Source organism: Ursus maritimus, unplaced genomic scaffold, assembly GCF_017311325.1.
Source record: "Ursus maritimus isolate PB19 unplaced genomic scaffold, ASM1731132v1 scaffold_30, whole genome shotgun sequence".
In the NCBI taxonomy this organism is placed as follows: domain Eukaryota; kingdom Metazoa; phylum Chordata; class Mammalia; order Carnivora; family Ursidae; genus Ursus; species Ursus maritimus.
The window spans coordinates 2,763,348-2,782,129 of record NW_024425564.1 but is presented as its reverse complement, the minus strand read 5'-3'; the positions used below and the strand labels follow the sequence as shown (position 1 = coordinate 2,782,129).

General features: G+C 44.1%; 1 protein-coding gene across 1 annotated transcript in view; it reads right to left on the bottom strand.

Moving 5' to 3' along the window:
* Positions 1 to 2,612: 2,612 nt before the first annotated feature.
* SLC26A8 (solute carrier family 26 member 8) overlaps positions 2,613 to 18,782 on the bottom strand; it is a 107,172-nt gene continuing 91,002 nt past the window's right edge. Inside the window, exons 11-19 of the mRNA XM_008693487.2 lie at positions 17,797 to 17,892; positions 16,541 to 16,647; positions 16,390 to 16,459; positions 15,883 to 15,975; positions 15,648 to 15,773; positions 11,553 to 11,924; positions 8,240 to 8,294; positions 7,959 to 8,143; positions 2,613 to 3,056 (exon numbers count right to left, since the gene is read on the bottom strand). Coding sequence (XP_008691709.1) covers positions 2,613 to 3,056; positions 7,959 to 8,143; positions 8,240 to 8,294; positions 11,553 to 11,924; positions 15,648 to 15,773; positions 15,883 to 15,975; positions 16,390 to 16,459; positions 16,541 to 16,647; positions 17,797 to 17,892 — 1,548 coding nt within the window. The remainder of the gene's footprint in view (positions 3,057 to 7,958; positions 8,144 to 8,239; positions 8,295 to 11,552; positions 11,925 to 15,647; positions 15,774 to 15,882; positions 15,976 to 16,389; positions 16,460 to 16,540; positions 16,648 to 17,796; positions 17,893 to 18,782) is intronic.

Below are 18,782 nucleotides of genomic sequence, written 5' to 3'. Positions count from 1 at the left end.
CAGGACAAAATTCCTGTCCTTCTCACATGTCATCAACTCAAAGGTCTAAGTCCAAAGTCTCATCTAAATATCTAAATCAGATATGGGTGAGACTTCAGGTCACCATTCATTGGGCTGTGTGGCATTTAACATACTTAGATACAGCGAAGATTACCTGTTTTGATCAGTTTCTTTTCTAGACCTACTTTTCTGCAGGTCTAGTGATTCAACTTAGTTCTTTACATTTAAAAATCACACCCCAACCCGCATTTACTGTAGACCATAAGCTGCTTTGAGGTATTTTTTTTTTCAGTAGTGGAGAAAACTTTGTGCTAAGACACACTTTTGGATTCAGTCTGTACTGGTTTTTCAGTCTTTAGCATTTTTCTCTAGTCTCTCCTTGAAGATAAAAGCTGCAATGATGGCCATGCTATGAAAAGTGAGCTAAGCAACCCAAACTGTACTATTTTATGAGGTTTGAAATATCTTAGAAATTCAGGTGATTTGCATTTTGGAAGAAGACTCAGCCTTCGAATTGTTACTCAGTTTGCATTTTCTTGAATGCTGTACTATTAACAATCAATTAACTATTTTTATTTATCTTACTATGTTGGGAAAGGATGGATGTTAAAGATAGACTGTCATCCAAGCATCTAGTTGGGTCCTTCCGGGGTCATGCACCAAAGCCAAGATTCGGCTATGTTGCGCTTGCAGCAGAAAGGACCAAAGTCTAAACTCTACCACTTTTGCTCAAGTGTCAGAAGCCACTGATTCCATGTTTAAAGACCTTCTTCTGATGGAAATGTGGGCAATACAAGGCAGCTGGTGTGAGAGGGCGGCAGCCTGCAGAAACTGGGCTCTCCATGTACTTTCTAGTCTCCTGTTTGAAGTGTGAAATATTTTCTTGGTTTTGACAAACTTCTGCGCCTGTCCCTGCCACCTTGACAATTCATTCCGAGTTCGACCCAGTTTCTGGTTAAGTCCTTGGTGCCATAGCAAGTACCACTAGACTCCATCTGGCTGTGTTCCTGGGTGCCTAGCTTTTGTACTTACTCATGGTTACCACTCTTGGTCCCCCATTTGGCTCTGCCCTCCTCGCAGTCATTGGAACTTGGTTTAGGCCTAACTCCAACTCATCCTTCAGGTGCCAGGTCACAGGTCATGGCCATGGGGAGGACTTCCTTGACACCCGAGACAGGTGCAGGCCCTCAGACTTTACTGTATTTTACCTGCAAGGTACTTATCACAATTTGTAATTATTTTTATCATCTATTCTGCTCATCTCGTATCTTCAGCACTTGGGACAGTACCTGGCATATAGTAGGAGTTCAATAAATGCAGTGAGTAAACATGAACAAATGAGGCTTGTGATGTGGGCTCCCATCCTTTTTAGGGTACCTCGAGCTAGTTACAAAACTTATCTGAGTCTCAGTTTATGCACGTAAAGTAGGGCTAATATTGTTCTATCTACCCCGCAGTTTGGGGTGTGCGTGGAGCAGACGCTTAGTGAATATAGAATGAGTGATTGCACAGGTCATCTCTATGAAAAGAGATATCTATATTTTAACAAGAATTTCTTTCATCTAACAGATGAGAGAAATGGAGTACCCAAGTAGAGGAATCTTGTTTATCGAGTGGAAAATTCAGGATTCCATATAACTTTGCCCAGAGGTCCATTATTTCTCTTCTGCTTACAGCTTAATACTAGATATTTTTTAACAGGGGAGTGGGGAATTTTTTGCATGGATTTGGACCAAACTGGTAAGGAATGACTTTTCTAATTCCTAAGAGGTTTGTGTCTGTCACAGACTTTAAGTTTGGCCCACCGAGAATCAGATTTGAGATTGTTTGTATCTTAAAAACTTGTAAGAAAGCAGCAGTGGTGAATGTCAATCTGAATACCAAAGAGAGCTCTACAGAGCTAACATTCTCATCAGTTGGTACAGCTGACTGGTCTTCTGAAACAGTGGTAGGATAAGATCCTGACCTGGGAGTGATGGCAAAATTGTTTCCGGCCTAACAATTCCTTGTACTACAAGCCTCACGGGCTGGCCTAGCTTAACCTACCTATTTCAGAATTTCCACCCTGAGTGCAGTGAAGATACCTGGCATATAAAATTCAAGTGCTACCCAGTTTTTCCTTTTCTTGCTCATCTCTTTTTCATCACGTCCACCCACTTCTGGAATTTCTCCCACCCAACGTTTCCTTCGGTATACGGAATACAGAGAAGGGAAAGATGCAGGAAGGGTCCAAATGTAACTAGAGTCATATATTTTATTGGAGCCTCATCTCTTTGGAGAAAGGGAAACAGAGGAGAGGAGTAAGTTAGAAATGGTTGGACAATATCCCCAGAGGTATGGGGTATGCAAAGAAGGAAATCTTTCACTAGAATATCTGCTGAAGATGAAATGAGGTAAGCCTAGATAGGGAATTCAGAGATAATTCTTGGTATTTAGTACTGTGATCTGGGAGTGAGGTCCCACTGCTGAGCATGCACGAGGCCAGCAGTTGGAGGAGGTCCCAAAACAAGTATTGCTGGTTTGTAAGTAGTCTAGGTCTTCTGACCAAGTGAACCCATTTGGGTGAGGAGGATTTGCCAAGGGAATCTGACTTCTTGTTCCCAGCTCACTTCCTAAGGATCCACAGTTTTATTGCCCTTGGGTGAATATGAATTCCTAATTTGACGCCTCCTCTCCAATGACTGTGCCCTAGCCTGATCCTGACTTGGGGAGCTGGGAGGCGTAGACTGATACAGAGGCCAGTACTGCTGCCGAGGATAAGTCTGAGCCCTTGGTCTGGGTTTGGGCTCAGGCTGGAGCCCCAACTCAGGCTCTAGCTCTGGTTCGGGCTCTAGCTCAGATTCAGGCTCTAGCTCTGACTCAGGCTCCATCTCGTGATCCAGGTCCAGCTCTAGATCCAGCTCAGGCTCTTGTTCTGACCGCAGTGTGGGCTGCAGCTCCAGGTCTAGCTCTGACTCCTCCTCTGTCATTGGTTCCCGAATCATGGTGTAGTCTGGATTTATGTTTTTGGAGACTTCTAGAAGACTGTCGCTCATTTTAAGTCCTGACTCTCCATTCTAAAATACACACAATGAGAAGGGTTAACATTTCCAATTAAGTTTAACTTTTATTTATTTATTTTTTTTATTTTAATAATGATTTTTTATTATATTATGTTAGTCACCATACAGTACATCCCCAGTTTTCGATGTAAGGCTCGATGATTCATTTAAGTTTAACTTTTAAACAGTCAAGGAATTTCAGGGTACAATAGGACTTAAGATACGAGAAATCATGAATTCCGGGCAAAGTAGATAATATTTCTGGCTCACATCTGCTTTTCATCTTTGCACCCTCTGGTTCCTTGTTTACTCCCTATTCTTCAGGCTCTGTCAATCCATAACTTCTGATTTCTTTGGCTTTCCTAGCTAGCCTGGATTTCATGGTCAACCATTGAAACAGCAGTGGTCTTGGCAGCATTCTGAAACATCTTGTCTTCTTGATCTTACTTGCCTTTCCAACCCCCAGTGTAATTTTGGCAGGGGACGTAAGGCCCTTTGTGACCTTGCCTCTTGCCATCTTCTTCAGCTTTACCCACATCTGTAGTCTCTACCCTTTGCTCTAGCCTTAAATATAACCAAAGATAGTCTGACTTCTGCTTACCTCTGCTCATGCTGCTCCCTGTGCCTGCTTTGTCCTTCTCTACCTTGTCCACATACACTTGTTCACCATTCCAAATTCAGATCAAAGATGACCAACTGGGATCCTTTGTGTTCCGACTATACCTCACGCACACCTCTAGCACATAATGTATTGCCTTATTTATTTACAAATCTATTTCCCCTATGAGACTCTAAGCTCCTTGAGGTAAGGCAGTGCCTGGTTTCTGAGTACCGGGCACTGAGCCTGTCACATAGCAGATGCCCCACAGGCTTGGTGAATCAGCTTTGTAGCAGCATTCCATAGAATTAATGATTTTCATCTCTCCTGAAACAATTTTTTCTCTTCCACCATATGACACTCTTTTGCTTTACCTGCTTCCTTCCTGGTTGCTTCTTTCTGGTCTATTCGTTGTCTCCTTACTTTTTTTGGACTTCTAAATGTTGGCAAGCCCCAGGGCTCGATCCTGGGACCTTCTCTTCTGCACCTACACTCCTTCCATAGGCAATTTTATTTAGTCCCATAATTTTCATTATCATCTATGTGCCAATGACTTTTTGGTTATAACCCTTCCCCTGATCTGTTCGTTCATATACCCATTTCCATTCTGATATCTCTACTTGGATGTTTAACAAGCATCTTGAATTTAATACATCCGAAGTAGAATTTGGTCCTCTCCTAAGTTCCCTAGCTTAGATGCCGGAAAAAAATTTGACATATTCAATACCAAGTCTTAGTATAAGTCCTGATAAGGATGTTAATAAACTAGAAGAATACTTTTTAAAGATGGTATAAATATAATTCTATCTTATGCCAACTGTTACCACTATCCTTAATAGAGATACATAAGAAGTTTTTCTCATAAAATTCAGGAGTAAGACAAGACAGCCCATTATCACTTACATTGTTCTGGGAGATCTAGCTAATGCCATAATATATGATACTGAAATAAGAATTTTGACAATTGGAAAATAAGGTATTTATATTATTTGTAGAAAATATTTTTCTATCTAGAAAACTCAAGAGCATTAACAACAAAAACTTTTAGGACTAATAAAAGGATTGACAAAGGTGGCCAAATAATTTTATACAAATCAATAGGTTTCCTGTAGTCTAGAAATTGCCAGGTAGAAAATATAATGAAAAAGAATGTTCATTTTAAAAATCAATAAAAGTATAAAACAAAATATCAAGTATTTAGAACTTGTCTGTGTAAAGAAAATCACAAAACCTTGCTATGAATGCAATATTTAAAAAGACTGAATAAGTGTGAAGACAGCCTATGTTCTTAGATAAGAAGAACACATACTGTAAAGATATCAATTGTCAAATTATTTTGTATTTTTAATGTAATTCTAATGAGAATTCCAATGGAATTCTTTTCGGGTGGGGCGGGGTGCTGACAAAAGATTTAAAAGTTTGTTTGGAAGAATAAATTGGTGAGAATGACTTAGCAGAGTTTGAAATAGAGCACTGGTGACACATGGCTTCTTAACCAAATGCTAAATGTATTACAAAGCTGTATTGAAGCTATACTCAACAACGAAAACCCTAAGCTGGAAATAGACTTTAGTTTTCATAAGAATGTAATATTTTATAAAAATAGCATTTCTAATCAGTGGAGGAAAGACAGTTTATCCAATAGAGGAGTTAGCCAGGAATGGTTAGCTGTACGGGTAAAAAATAGAGATTACTCTTTAACACCATACACGGAAATACATCCTAACTAGATTTAAGGGTATAATATACAAATACTTAAAATTTAAAAATCTAGAAGAAAATACAAATGATTAATTTACTTCCTAAGTGAGATGACATTCTAAACCAAAGGCAAGTGGAAAATAAGAAAAGGTTAATATAGGAAAGGCAACGTAATATGTAAAGCAAATCTGCCAAGTATATCATAATTATAAATAAAATAGAGAAAATTCCACTTATAGTAAAGGCAGACTACATAATTCAGACCTCCTACTGAGGACAGCCGCAAGAGCTGGGTAAAATATTTTAAAACTTCTGCTTGAAGACACTATAAAAGTAACAAAGATCATGAAGAACTACCAGGCCAAGATTTGGAAAAGGTGAAAATCTGCAGAGGTGAGTCTGGCATCTGGGACGAGATTTGTAGAGGTGATGATCTCAAAGTGACCCATATATACAGAACAGTGCTTTTGACAATTTTAAGGGCTTAAGAGTTGCCAAAGTTTCATTCCAGGGTCTGCCAAGGGGGGGGCTGCGGCGCACCTTCCCATGGATTATGTCTGGGTTGTGGGTCATCTGGACGGCCTAGAACACCTCAAGTCCTGAAATCAGCTCAGTTACCCCGTGTGCTCCAGGTACCTGGCGAAACAATTAAATTCTTTCGAGAAGAAAAATATCATCCTGGGCCTCAAATTATTTTTATAAACATTTTCTTTTCTTTTCTTTTCTTTTCTTTTCTTTTCTTTTTTTTTTTAAAGATTTTATTTATTTATTTGACAGAGAGACCAGACCGCCAGCAAGACAGGGAACAGAAACAGGGGGAGTGGGAGAGGAAGAACAGGCTCCCAGCAGGGAGCCTGATGTGGGGCTCGATCCCAGGACCCTGGGATCACACCCTGAGCCGAAGGCAGACGCTTAACGACTGCGCCACCCAGGCGCCCTTATAAACATTTTCTAAATACAATGTTTGGCACACATCCAAAGATCACCAGGCACACTAGACTTTGATAGTGAAAAACGGACGTTGAATCTCTAAGGCAGTAGTTCCCCAAGTGTGGCTTCTGTATCAGTAGTATCAGCATTAACCAGTACTTGTTAGCAGTGCAAATCCTCAGGCCCTACCCCAGACCCTCTGAATCAGAAATTCAGGAGATAAAGGGGCCAGGGGGTCCAGCAGTCTGTGTTTTAACAGCATATTTTGGTGATTCTTTTGTTTTTTTTTAAAGATTTATTTATTTATTTATTTATTAGACAGAGAGAGACAGTCAGCGAGAGAGGGAACACAAGCAGGGGGAGTGGGAGGAAGAAGCAGGCTCATAGCGGAGGAGCCCGATGTGGGGCTCGATCCCAGAACGCCGGGATCACGCCCTGAGCTGAAGGCAGACGCTTAACGACTGCGCCACCCAGGCGCCCCTATTTTGGTGATTCTGATGCATACTAAAGTTTGAGAGCTGCAGGAAATCTCCAAGCATAAGCAGGAGGACCTCGTGTCAGAAATGTTGTTAAGAGAATTAATGCTCCAGGTGGGGATGGACCTGAGAAACTCTGAGGTTTCTTCCAGTTGAAAGATTTTGTGACTATGATTTTGTAGACGGGAGTGGAGTGCAGAGCAGAATAGAAAAAAATATGTCCATTGAGGAAAAAGTTGCTCTGGATAAGCAGAGGCACATAACCTGTGAGAATTCTCAATGAGCAAGGGAAATACATTACTTTAAAAAGAAAAAGAAAGTGGGGTGCCTGGCTGACTCAGTCCGTACAAGATGCGACTCTTGATATCAGGGTTGTGAGTTCAAGCCCCACACTGGGCACAGAGTTTACTTAAAATGAAAAAGAAACAAGCTGGGCTATCTTTTACTTCTTAAGGTGTTCAAAAAAATCTTCTTTCTCTGGTTAATACTTCTCATCATAAAACATTCAAACACAATTAAAATGAATTAAGTCAAAGAATCAGGGGTTTAATTAAAAAATAATTTCTAGCTATTGGATCATATTTGGTGCCCATCTGTATTTGAACTTCCTTTTCTTTGGTGGGGGGAGGGCGAGGGGATACCTTTAACCTTCACAGGCACTGATTTAAAAACACGGAAATAGGCCCAGGTCTTGATTTAGTATTAATAAATGGCTAAAAGTTCTGGCTTATAGATCATTTTCCTTTGTGTTCACCAGGTTGGGTAAATCTTATATTACTCCCAATGTAAATAAGAGCCAAAGTGTTGGACTGGCAGAGCTTTACCTCCGCTGGTTCGTCGGTTCTGTTATTCATCCCAGGGGTGGAGTAGGGATGGGTTCTACAGGTGTAGCTAGGGGAGATGTTTAAAATATGCAGTAATTGGGATGGCAGTGGCACTAACCAAGCTTGCTCTAAAAGGATCCTTGAGACCTCTGCTGGGTTAGGTAACATTCTCTTCAGTTGGAAAAGCGTGCTGAATGGTGCCCAGATGGCAGTGGGGGGAACTTGGGACTCAGTTCCACTGCTATTTACCAGCTGGTAAGGGAGCCCTCCAACATCCCAAAGTCTGGCACAGCCATATTAAAAAAACCTTTCCTGGACATTGCTCATCTCTACTTAATCGGGTGTCTCCCCCGCTCACCCCCCACCGCGATCCTTCGCGTCATCCAACCTTGTCTGTTTCTGAGTAGGTTTCCTGTATCACTGTCTCAGATTCGTCCATGCTTAACTCAGATGAGTCTGGAAACTTCCTGGACAAGGCAAACAGCACAGCGTCGTGGAGGGTGAGGAACAGCTGGGCCTTGGTGATGCCAGCGTCAAAGAAATCATTCCTCTCAAATGCCCTGACCACAGAAGCTACAAACCAAACCCAGAAAACACACAGGGTCAGACACCTGGGGAGGAGAGCGCCCAGGGTGCAAACAGCCCCCTCATAGGGTGAAGGATACTCACAGTGACACCCTGAAATGAGTATCAAAATGTTCGCGTTTTGGAAAGCATTGCACATCTGTGAGGAGAGAGTAAATCAGCGTTAGTGATCTTCACGCTCACTAGGAAAGGGCCTTCTGATTCGCTAAGTTTTAATACCCCTTTGGTCATTCACTTGTCTGGAGTATATGCAACCCTGCATTCCAGTTCCGCTCTCTAAACATTTGATGAGTGGACTTCCATATGCCAGGAAAGGTCTAAAGTGCTGGGAATACAAAAGAGAATGAGATGTTCTCATGAGGGGTGGGGAGTGAGAGGGAGTGTTGCCCACGGTCTCAGGTGGGAAACAGTTCACATAAAGAGATCAGGCTCCTGAGGACAGGCCTAGGAGAGAGACCAGCGCGGGCGTGACGGGAACACACAGGACAGCCCTCAGGAACAGCCAGATCTTGGTATTATCGCTCAGTACAAGCATGTGACCCCTTCTCCCTGGAGTTCACTGATCAGAGGAGGGAAAAAAAAGTGGCCCAAGCTGGTCAAGTGACACAGTAGAGAATGGAATTCGGGAATCCCGAGACTCCTATTCAGAACTGCTCTGCAAAATTGCATTTGACTTTAGTGAAACATCAGGTATTTATTAGTATCAGATTACTAAACATCAGATACTGACCTCAAGTTTACTTCAGCCAATATATATGGTCTAGAGCAATGACTCGTACAGTCAGTATTAACCTTGATGCTCTCGGATTGAATGGACTCCAACCCTGAGCCGTTAAAATAGCAAAAGACACAAATAAAACAGATTCTACTTCTTTCACCACCGAGAAGAGACAAGAAAACCATTCTTTTTTTTTTTTTTTTTATTCAACAGAGACAGCCAGCGAGAGAGGGAACACAAGCAGGGGGAGTGCGAGAGGAAGAAGCAGGCTCCTAGGAAGGAGCCTGATGTGGGGCTCGATCCCAGAACGTTGGGATCACGCCCTGAGCCAGAGGCAGACGCTTACTGACTGTGCCACCCAGGCGCCCCAAGAAAACCATTCTTGATCATGTAGTAAATCATGAAGTTATTTCATAAAAAGCCACTACAGACGTACTGTAAATGACGAGCAACGTGAGAGTGACATCCCATGGATTAAGAAGAAGTGTAAACTGAGTGATTTTCTCTAATAAGAATGACTGTTGGGGGCACCTGGGTGGCTCATTCAGTTGAGCGTCCGACTCTTGATTTCAACTCAGGTCACGATCTCAGGTTCGATCTCATGAGCCCCGTGTTGGGCTCCGAGCTCAGTGGGGAGTCTGCTTGAGATTCTCTCTCTCTCTCTCTCCCTCTGCCCCTCCCTCCTGCTGTCTCTCTCTGTCTCAAATACATAAATCTTAAAAAAAAATGAAAAACAAATGACTTCTGAGGTTTTTCTTGGCAAATTTAAGTTTTCAGTGATAAAGTAAACACAAAGTGATTTCCTCCAATAGGGCTGTATAGAACAATTACGGAAGGAATGAAGAAACCTGTACCTTTAAGGTGAGAAAATGCACCACGAATCTCTGAAGCCTGTAAAGGCTGTCTACATTGCCTCCATGTTGGGGCTGGAGCAGAAAGTCATCAACATAGGCCAGGTGTGGATAGGTTATGCCAAGGACCAGAACATATGGTGCTTCCACAAAAAAGGAAGGGTAGAGGGGAGAGAGAGGAGGACGGGATGGCACAACTGTGCTACAGAGCAGAGAGAAGAATGGTATAAAGTTGAAGGCTTTGAGTTCCCATGAGCCTGGAACTCTTAAGGGGAAATATGGCTGGCCTCTTGGGATATCAAGAGAATTAAATGAGATAGCGTATATGGATGTGCCCAGGGTCAGTCTGGCACGTAGCAGGCATTTGACAATGTAGGTTTAATGAAATCTAAAGCAGTAACTGCCGTGCAAGAGCAGAAGAGGACACAGCCCAGCAGGGCAACCGAAGACGGAAAAGCCCCAAAGATAAGACATCGAGTATAACTGAATCTGAAAATGGGGTGGAGACAAGGATGTCTTGCATGGGGGAGCCCTTAACATTAACCTTTCCCGAGCCTCTCATTTGATAGATGAGGAAATGAAGACGCAGTGGAATTTACTAAACTAGCTTGGGTCAGATGGACGGCGAACGGTAGCAAAGCCAGGACAGAGGACACAACCACACCCAGCCAGCCAGAGTTCTTTCTGCTCCGAGAAGTTTCCTGGTGCTTCAGACCAAAGAGGAGCTGGAATCACTCAAGAGAGAATCATAGCTCTTCAGGAATAAGGAGGTTTGATAAGATAGGATCAAAGGAGAAAAGAAGGAAAATCAACCAAAGGAGTAGATCTCAAAAAAAAAAAAAAGTGGGTGCCGTCAGACCTGGGAAGTGAGTGTTCAGGATGTTCACACCTGAGCCACCATCAACAGGGACAAGAGACAGACCGAGGGCTGTAGGGGGAGGTAAGCTGGCTGAAAAGTAGATATTGTACTCACGAGACATTAACAGTAAAGGCGATATGGCTAGTTGTGCGTCTGAACTGTCCACATGGCATAAGAAGAGGAAAGACAACTGTCGGAGAAACCAGAATGTAGGACAGAAGCCAGGACTCAGGGACACAGCATCTTACCCAAAGATGCGCGCAAGGAGGAAGGAACCGGGGAGACCCTGTAGGTCCTGGTCCCGGCAGCCCCAGGCTCGTGGTGTCCTCTTACCACATCTTCACATCTGAGTGTCTTTGACAATGTCTCCTGCAGAGCTGTGCTATGGGGGAGGATTCTCAGTGTGCTTTTTTTCTGGAGACATTCAGATCTGTTCTTGCAAAGATCTGCAGTGAACTCCTAGGATGTCCTGGGAGTGGCGGGGTGTTCAGCACAGATCGCCACCTCCGTGGTATTAAAATTTCCCATTTTGAGTTTTTGAGAAATAATATGCCATGCTTAGAGAACCAACCCCAGTTCAATAAATCAGAGTGGTTCATTTTCTTTTTAATCTAGTCGACTTTTTTTTTTTTAAAGATTTTATTTATTTATTTGACAGAGAGAGAGCACAAGCAGGGGGAGAGGCAGGCAGAGGGAGAGGGAGAAGTAGGCTCACTGCAGAGCAGGGAGCCCGACGTGGGGCTCGATCCCAGGGCCCAGGATCATGACCTGAGCCGAAGGCAGACGCTTCATTGACTTAGCCAGCCAGGTGCCCCTTACTCTGGTTGACCTTAAACTGTCTTTAGTGGCCAAGTTTCTACTGGCCCCGGAGTCACACAGCAGCTGATCAGTGACCATATTCACTCGGGATCTGGGCAGGCTGAGGTAGGAAGGGATCAGGGCTCTTGTGAAAGCCTCCTCAGTACTAACCTGTCTCAATGACACCGAAGCCTGTGGATCCACGAACTGTACCATGGAGAAATCCAGGATGATGGTGTGAATGCTGGGTAGGAGAAAGGTATCTGAGTAGGGGAAGAATGATCTGTTCCTCTCCTGGCTTTCAGCAATGCTGGGGAGTGGCACCGAGTTCTTTCTAGAGGGGTTATTAGAAAGCCAAGCTTTGTCCACGTCCTTGTAGTTTGGCCCGGGATTTCTGTGAGACGTGGAAGACGTGGTGTATGGTACTTGTTCATCGGATGTGGACTGGCTCGTGTTCATGCTCTCGAAACGCGAGCAGCGAATCAGGTTAATGGAGGAGGAGTCTTGGTCCCGTTTACTTTCAAATAATTCCGTGTAGGCAACCTGAGACAACAGAGTTAGGGGAGGACCGTGAGGAGGCTCAGAGGAGGACTACGATTATGCCATTTCTGTCTACGGACTCACCCCCCTCTCTCGCAGGAAAGCTCCCCATGGACTAGGTGCTTGGATTTCACTCGGATGCCTCCCTGTCACGTTGAGCTCCCAACTAAAACCGCATTCAGCAGCGTCTCCCTCCCAACTTCCCTCCGTGTACCAGTGATGATTTCATTGTCTTGTGGGCCACACTTAAAATCATTGCTGCTTTATTCCTTCCCCTCCTCCCTGGGTTCTAATTTGTCTCCAGCACCTCCTAATACATTGTTCGAAGTGTTTCTCCCATCAGTCCCTTCGACACCTCCATCTTTCATCAGACTTCCTTCGGAAGATAGAAGTTACTCGAGCGGGGCTGTCTTTATTTTTTACTCCTTTCATCCTAATAGGCCTGGAGCGCCTGCCTATAGCGTAAGGACAGTACCAAGCACCGGGAATACAACGGCATGCAAGGTGTGAATGCTCGCTCTGTACCAGGTTCTGCCTGGGGAGAGGGCGCGCGTCCATTCAAAGGATAAACAACAACATGGGTGGACAAGAACTATAAGGTATACGGAAAATTTTTTATGAGTTAATTTGCTAGACTGGTATAGTTGGGGGTGATGTTTCTGCTAATAACATTGCTTACGAAATAAATGTTAAAAACATAAAACGTGAAGGTAAAAACTGTACAAGGTAGGATATGTTGTATAGCAAAAAAAAAAAAGTGGTGTGGACGGCTAATAAATTACAGTTCAAAGAAGGGGGGTGCGCCTCAAGGTTTGAGAGCCACCGAGGCCAGGCCTTTGGGGGAAGAGCGGAGGACGGGCTCAGTGGCGGGGAGATGCAAGCTCGTCCAGGCAGAAGGAGACCTCTGAGAGCCTCCCCTTACTCTCCCTCATCCACTCTACACACTCTTGTCCCTTAGTGACTTTCAAGATCCACTCGCACCGCGTCTGCCTGAACTTACTTCCCAGGCCAAGCCTCTTCCTCGGAGGACCCCATACTTATTCCCACCCCAGTGTCTTTGTCCAAACAGACCAGGAGTTCTCTTTTTCCCCATCGGACCTAAATCCAAATTTCTCTCTGTTGCCTAGCTCAAGTCCATCGCTCTCAGGAGATTCGCCTTTCTTTTTGAACTCACGCCAATCTCTCTTTCCCTGAAGCCTTAGAGTTGTTAAAATCTAAAGACACAGTTCTGAACATGACAGTAGACCGTATGGAATGGTGGACTGTCCTACTTCATCAATTTTTTTTTTAAAGATTTTATTTCTTTATTCGACAGAGACAGCCAGCGAGAGAGGGAACACAAGCAGGGGGAGTGGAAGAGGAAGAAGCAGGCTCATAGCGGAGGAGCCTGATGTGGGGCTAGATCCCATAACGCCGGGATCACGCCCTGAGCCGAAGGCAGACGCTTAACCGCTGTGCCACCCAAGGCGCCCCTACTTCATCAATTTTTTAAAAACATTTTATTTATTTATTTGAGAGAGAGAAAGCAAGAGCAAGAGCGAGAGGGAAAGACGGAAAGCAGGAGCCAGGAGAGGGGCAGAGAAGCAGACTCCTTACTGAGCAGGGAGCCCAATGCAGGATGTGGTCCTGGGACTCTGGGGCTCAATCCCAGGACCCTGGGATCAGGACCTGAGCCAAAGGCAGATGCTTAACCGACTGAGCCACCCAAGCACCCCTACTTCATCAATTTAAAGATGGACCACTACTTTTCTGTGTTGTCAAGAAAGAAAAACAAATCACCGCAAATTAAATTGTGACATGCCATCAATTACACAATGAATCCAAATTTCAGAGATGTGAAAAGAACATATACCTTAGGATTGATAAAATACAGTAATAGCCTTGTAGGTCACATTAATAGGAAGTCATCTCCCTAGTCTGATTTAAAATTCCATGTATTGGGGCGCCTGGCTGGTTCCGTTGGTGGAGCATGCAACTCTTGACCTCAGGATCGTGAGTTCGAGCCCCATGTGGGGTGTAAAGAAAACTTAAAAAGAAAACTAAACTAAACTAAACTAAACTAAACTAAACTAAAATAAAATAAAATTCCATGAATCGCTTCAAAATAATTCTGTGATTTTGAGAGGCTATACATGGGTGGGCATAGAGATGAAACAAAATTGACCATGAGTTGATAAATCTTAGAGTGGGTGGTGGGTATATTGAGGCTCATTATACTTGTCTCTACTTTTGTTTATGTTCAAGATTTCCATGAAAAAACATTTTTAAAAAAGAACAACCTGGATGAACCTCGAGGACATTACACTGAGCAAAGTAAGCCAGTCACAAAAAGACAAATACAGTATGATCCCACTTCATGAGGGATCTGCAACAGTCAGATTCATAGAGACAGAAGGTAGGATGGAGGAAGCCAGCGGCTGGGAGGAGGAGGAAACGGGGAGCTGCTGTTTAATGGGGACAGAGCTCCAGTTTTGCAAGATGAAAAAAAATCTGCAGATAGACGGTAGGGACGATTGCACAACAACGGGAATATACCAAACACAACCGAACTGTGCACTTCAAAGTGTTTAAGATGCTAAATTTTATGTGATGTGTTTTACCACAATAAAAAAGAAAAAGAAAAAAAGAACTACCTGAGGACAGAGAGCCTTCGAATTCGTTTTCCTTTTTCAGAGTGTCACGGTTCTGGATGTCGAGTAGAAGCTCAGTAAATTCCAGGTAATCCCATTCTACTCTAAAGCGTTGATGCCCTGTAAACACCCTCTACGATGCCCGGTGCAGTGTGGAAACAAAAATTAGGTAGAGTGCTAATTCTGTCCTCTTGGCAGGGACGTTGGTGTTTTCAGGGAGTTGAGTAGAACCTATGCTCCGTCAGGGTATACGGGAATGAGAGCGGGTGCTTAGTGTTTGCAAGTGCCTACGTGAGGAGGGGGACAGGAGGTGTTTTTGTCGGGGGAGTAAGTGTGTGTGTGTGTGTGTGTGTGTGTGTGTGTGTGTAGATAGAACTGCCCCTCCAGGATATAGGTAGAGACTGGGTGAAAGGCCCCAAAGCTAGAAATGAGCTGTGTGGAAAGGAAATAAACATTACACAAAGGGAATTAATTGAGACCGAGTCAGAAATAATGAACACTTTGGAATTCATCAGCTAAAATACCCTGGCACATCCTCGAGAACCCCAGCCACCTCGACTCTGCTGCCCTAGTTGGAATTAGAAACGATTTTTTTTTTTAGAGGGGGGACGAGAGCAGAGAGAATCCCATGCCCAGTACAGAGCCCGACTCGGGGCTCAATCCCACAACTCCAAGATTATGACCTGAGCCAAAATCAAGAATTGGATGCTTAACCGACTGAGCCACCCAGACACCCCTAGAAAACAACCTGTAAGTCACTTATTTTCAGAAATCTAAAGCCAGGCAGGTAAAAGGGAAATAGGTATAAATCTCAGTAGGCAGAGTGTGTTCTCAGTGCTCAGATTAGTCATTGGCCATTGAGTAGGGACTCGAACATTTCCTCCTACCTACTTAGGTCAAGATCTAAATCTCAAAGTGGGACCCGTGTCTTCATTTCTGAGTAGAAATCTTTGACTTCCAATTACCCAGAGCCCACCTAAGAGTCGAGATCCCTGAGGGGGTTTCAATTTTCTTTCCTTACTTCTTTTTAAAAGGCTAGTGCACGTCTTTATAAAATGTGGAGAACGTTATGCAGAAGGGAAGAGACTTTTCTAACCCTGGGTGATGGCTCTATTTCGTCACAGTTGCAGGAACACCGACACGTCTTTTCCTCCTGTGAGCCTTCTTCATTAAACAGCCGGAACATATTTTCTTCTTTAAGAGGCACCCTTACCATTTCAACCTGAGAGAAGTAAGAGAGGTCTCATACAGATGGTGAGTGGGCGAGGAGAGGGGCACCTGGGGAGTGGGAGGGGAGCAGGTGCAGAAGGGTGTGGGGGGGCGGCCATCACCTCTTTCAAGAGCTTGTGCTTTAGCTGGTTAACATTGACAAATGTGATGGAGTTGCAGCACTGGAAGATCTTCACCCCAGGAAGGCTTGTAACCTGCAAGACAAATGTAAAGCCGAGGGCAATTGCTCAGCTCTTTTATGGAGTAAGAAAAAAAAAATCTTTAGAACCCCCTGGAGAATCTGTATTCTTCATCAGAGGCCAGAATTAGCAAGTTCTTTCCGCCCATTTTCACCCCCTCCTTTTCCTGCCTTCTTCTTCCCCTTCCATTTGCTCATTTCTTTTTCTTGGCCTCCTTCCCCCTCAAGGACGCGATCCTTCATTGGCTACTGCACTCCAAGGACCTACCTGCTGAGGTCACCTGCCTCTGCCTTCCCGCCTCCCTTTCCCGCCCTGGCCGATGCGTATCTGTTGTGCAGCCAATAAAGCAAAGGGATTTTGTGGAAAAACAAAGCAGCAGGCCGGGTCCAGGCCTTTGGGCAAAGGCGCGGGACTGATCTGGAGTCTTACCTCCCGATAGTCATTGAAGCTTCTATAAATGTTGGTGTTAGGGATCTGGCCCAGGAGGAGAATCTTCGTTCTGAAAGGAAAAGTATTTGCTTTTAGGTCGTCATCGCCTTACCTCACCACGGCCAGCCTCCTATGACCCGAGACAAAGTACCTGTGCGACCGAACAGTGATGATGAGGAAGGCAAACGCTACTGACACAAGTAGTCCAACATCCAGTCCCAGGAAAATGGCAGATATGAACGTCACCAACCAAATAACCTTAGGAAAAGGGGGAAGAAGGGCGAGGGAAGACCATGACAACAAGCAGAATTGAGAAAACCACCAGTTCTCTCTCTCAACTCCCCTTCCCCCTCCTCTCCCTCCCGACGCCTGGGATTTAGAGCACACGTTCCACAGCCATATGGACGGACGCCATCACAAATGATTGGGTTCCAAGGCTGTCTAGCAACTCTCGTAGGCATCCTTGGGTTGTTTCTCTCTTCGATTCTCTCTCGAAACCTCACGTGCAGAATAGGGATGACAATATCTACTTTACAGGCTTTGTCGAGATTAGAAATACTGATCCTAAAGCGACCCAGAACACTCACCAAATGAATGGTAGTTGCTGTTTTAAGACCTATCATGGTTATGGTGAAACTTTAACAACTTTCCAAGCCCTTACCCCGCCACCTTCTCCATCACTCTCGGCAGGCGACCTGACTCATCTTCGCAGAGTGGATGGGCTCAAATTCCCTTAAATATTTAGTTCCCCCTTTACCTGCCACTTGTTACTTAGTATCCATACTTAACTGTCCCTCATTCTCTTGGGTCCTCTTGGAAGTGCTATTCCTCCTCCTGGGCCAAAGTGGCACCTGTGTCCCGGACCACATCTTCTCTTAGCTCCTCAGGAACCTGGATTCCAAAGCTATCCCCTTTCATGTCTCTTTGCCTCTCCTGGGCCCTTCTCCTCTCATTATATTACATCCCCCATCTTTTACTCTTTGCTGTTGCCCCTTCATGTCCCCAGTGCTGTGCTCTCGAAGGAAGGATGCTGTTCCATTGGTTAGTCTGCCTGGCAAGGCACTGCCTTCTCTCAGTAAGATTTGTGTCTCCTCTCCTGGAATGTGTTCACGCTAACTGGATTAAAAGTCATTCAACTATGTCAAGTCTGACAAACCCTTTTTACTAGATTTGTATCTAACTCTAGCCGCTTGATTCCTTTTTATAACTTTTGCATAGTTTTTGGAATGAGGTCTCAGTATTTCTACGCACCAATAACCTTCACTGCTCCCCCCCTTTTAAGCTAGAGTATTAGTTATCAAAGAATCGCTAGCGTCCTTCACCCTGATCTCTTTCGTCTGTTCTCGTTCCGTCTTTCCAACCTTTCCCTCGGTCCTTCCCTACCTCCGCCAGTGCACCCATACTCACACAGTCATATTGATTCTGCCTCCACAGAGTGGGTAGGTTGTGAATGGTTTCAAGGTAGGGTAGGATGTTGCTCAGAATAATACCAGCCAGCACAGCCTATGGGGAAAAGGTAAACCCTGCTTCATTTTCCCTTCGGGAGTAACATTCCCAAATCTTCACAAAGGAACCACAAAAAAGTCAGCCATGCCACTCAGAAATGTAAAAATTATCAGGGCCTCCAAGCAGAATCTAATGTACTTTAAGAAACATTTTCTTGTTTTCATGAAGTCCCTGCACTAGCCTCACATTTCTTAGCCCTTTCCTCGCCATCTCCTCGATATGCTCTGCCTGGGAATCAGAACTGATCCTATCACCAGGAATGGCTGGGTCCAAGCTTACTCTGGTTTTCTGAGGTGACTCGGTGACCAATGGACTCAGTAGGTCAGCAGAGGAGGGATGGGCAAAGATGAAGTCAGCAGACATCACTTCTTTCCCATCTTCGTCTTCTTTTCAGTCAAGAATCTCTAAATGTTCTGCAATTTGCAGGGACATGTGGTGGAAAGGAAAAGAAACTCCACCTCATAGGGTTTTCACAAGATTTCTGGCAAATCTTTTCATAAAACAATATATAATAAAAATGTTGCCTTTCTGAATAATGAGGTGAAACATGCTCACGTGTAAAGAAGAAAGTAGACTTTTATGTAATTTCCATCATCCAAGAGATAACCATTGTTAACATTTTGGTACGTGCGATGTATTTTTTTTTACACAAAATTGGAATAATATTGAAGAATATTATTGGGAAACATGTTTGTAAAAAAATTGTGTCGGTCCCCTTGCTAACTGGTTGAGATCCTAGCCAGGACGTGCCACCAATTACTCCAATAAGAATTTTATAACCAGCTATCCATAATCTCTCAAGGAAGGAAGAGATCATTCATAGTTTAATACTCATAGACCACCGTTATTATAGCAGTTCAGCTATTCCACTGATCAGACGGTGTTCA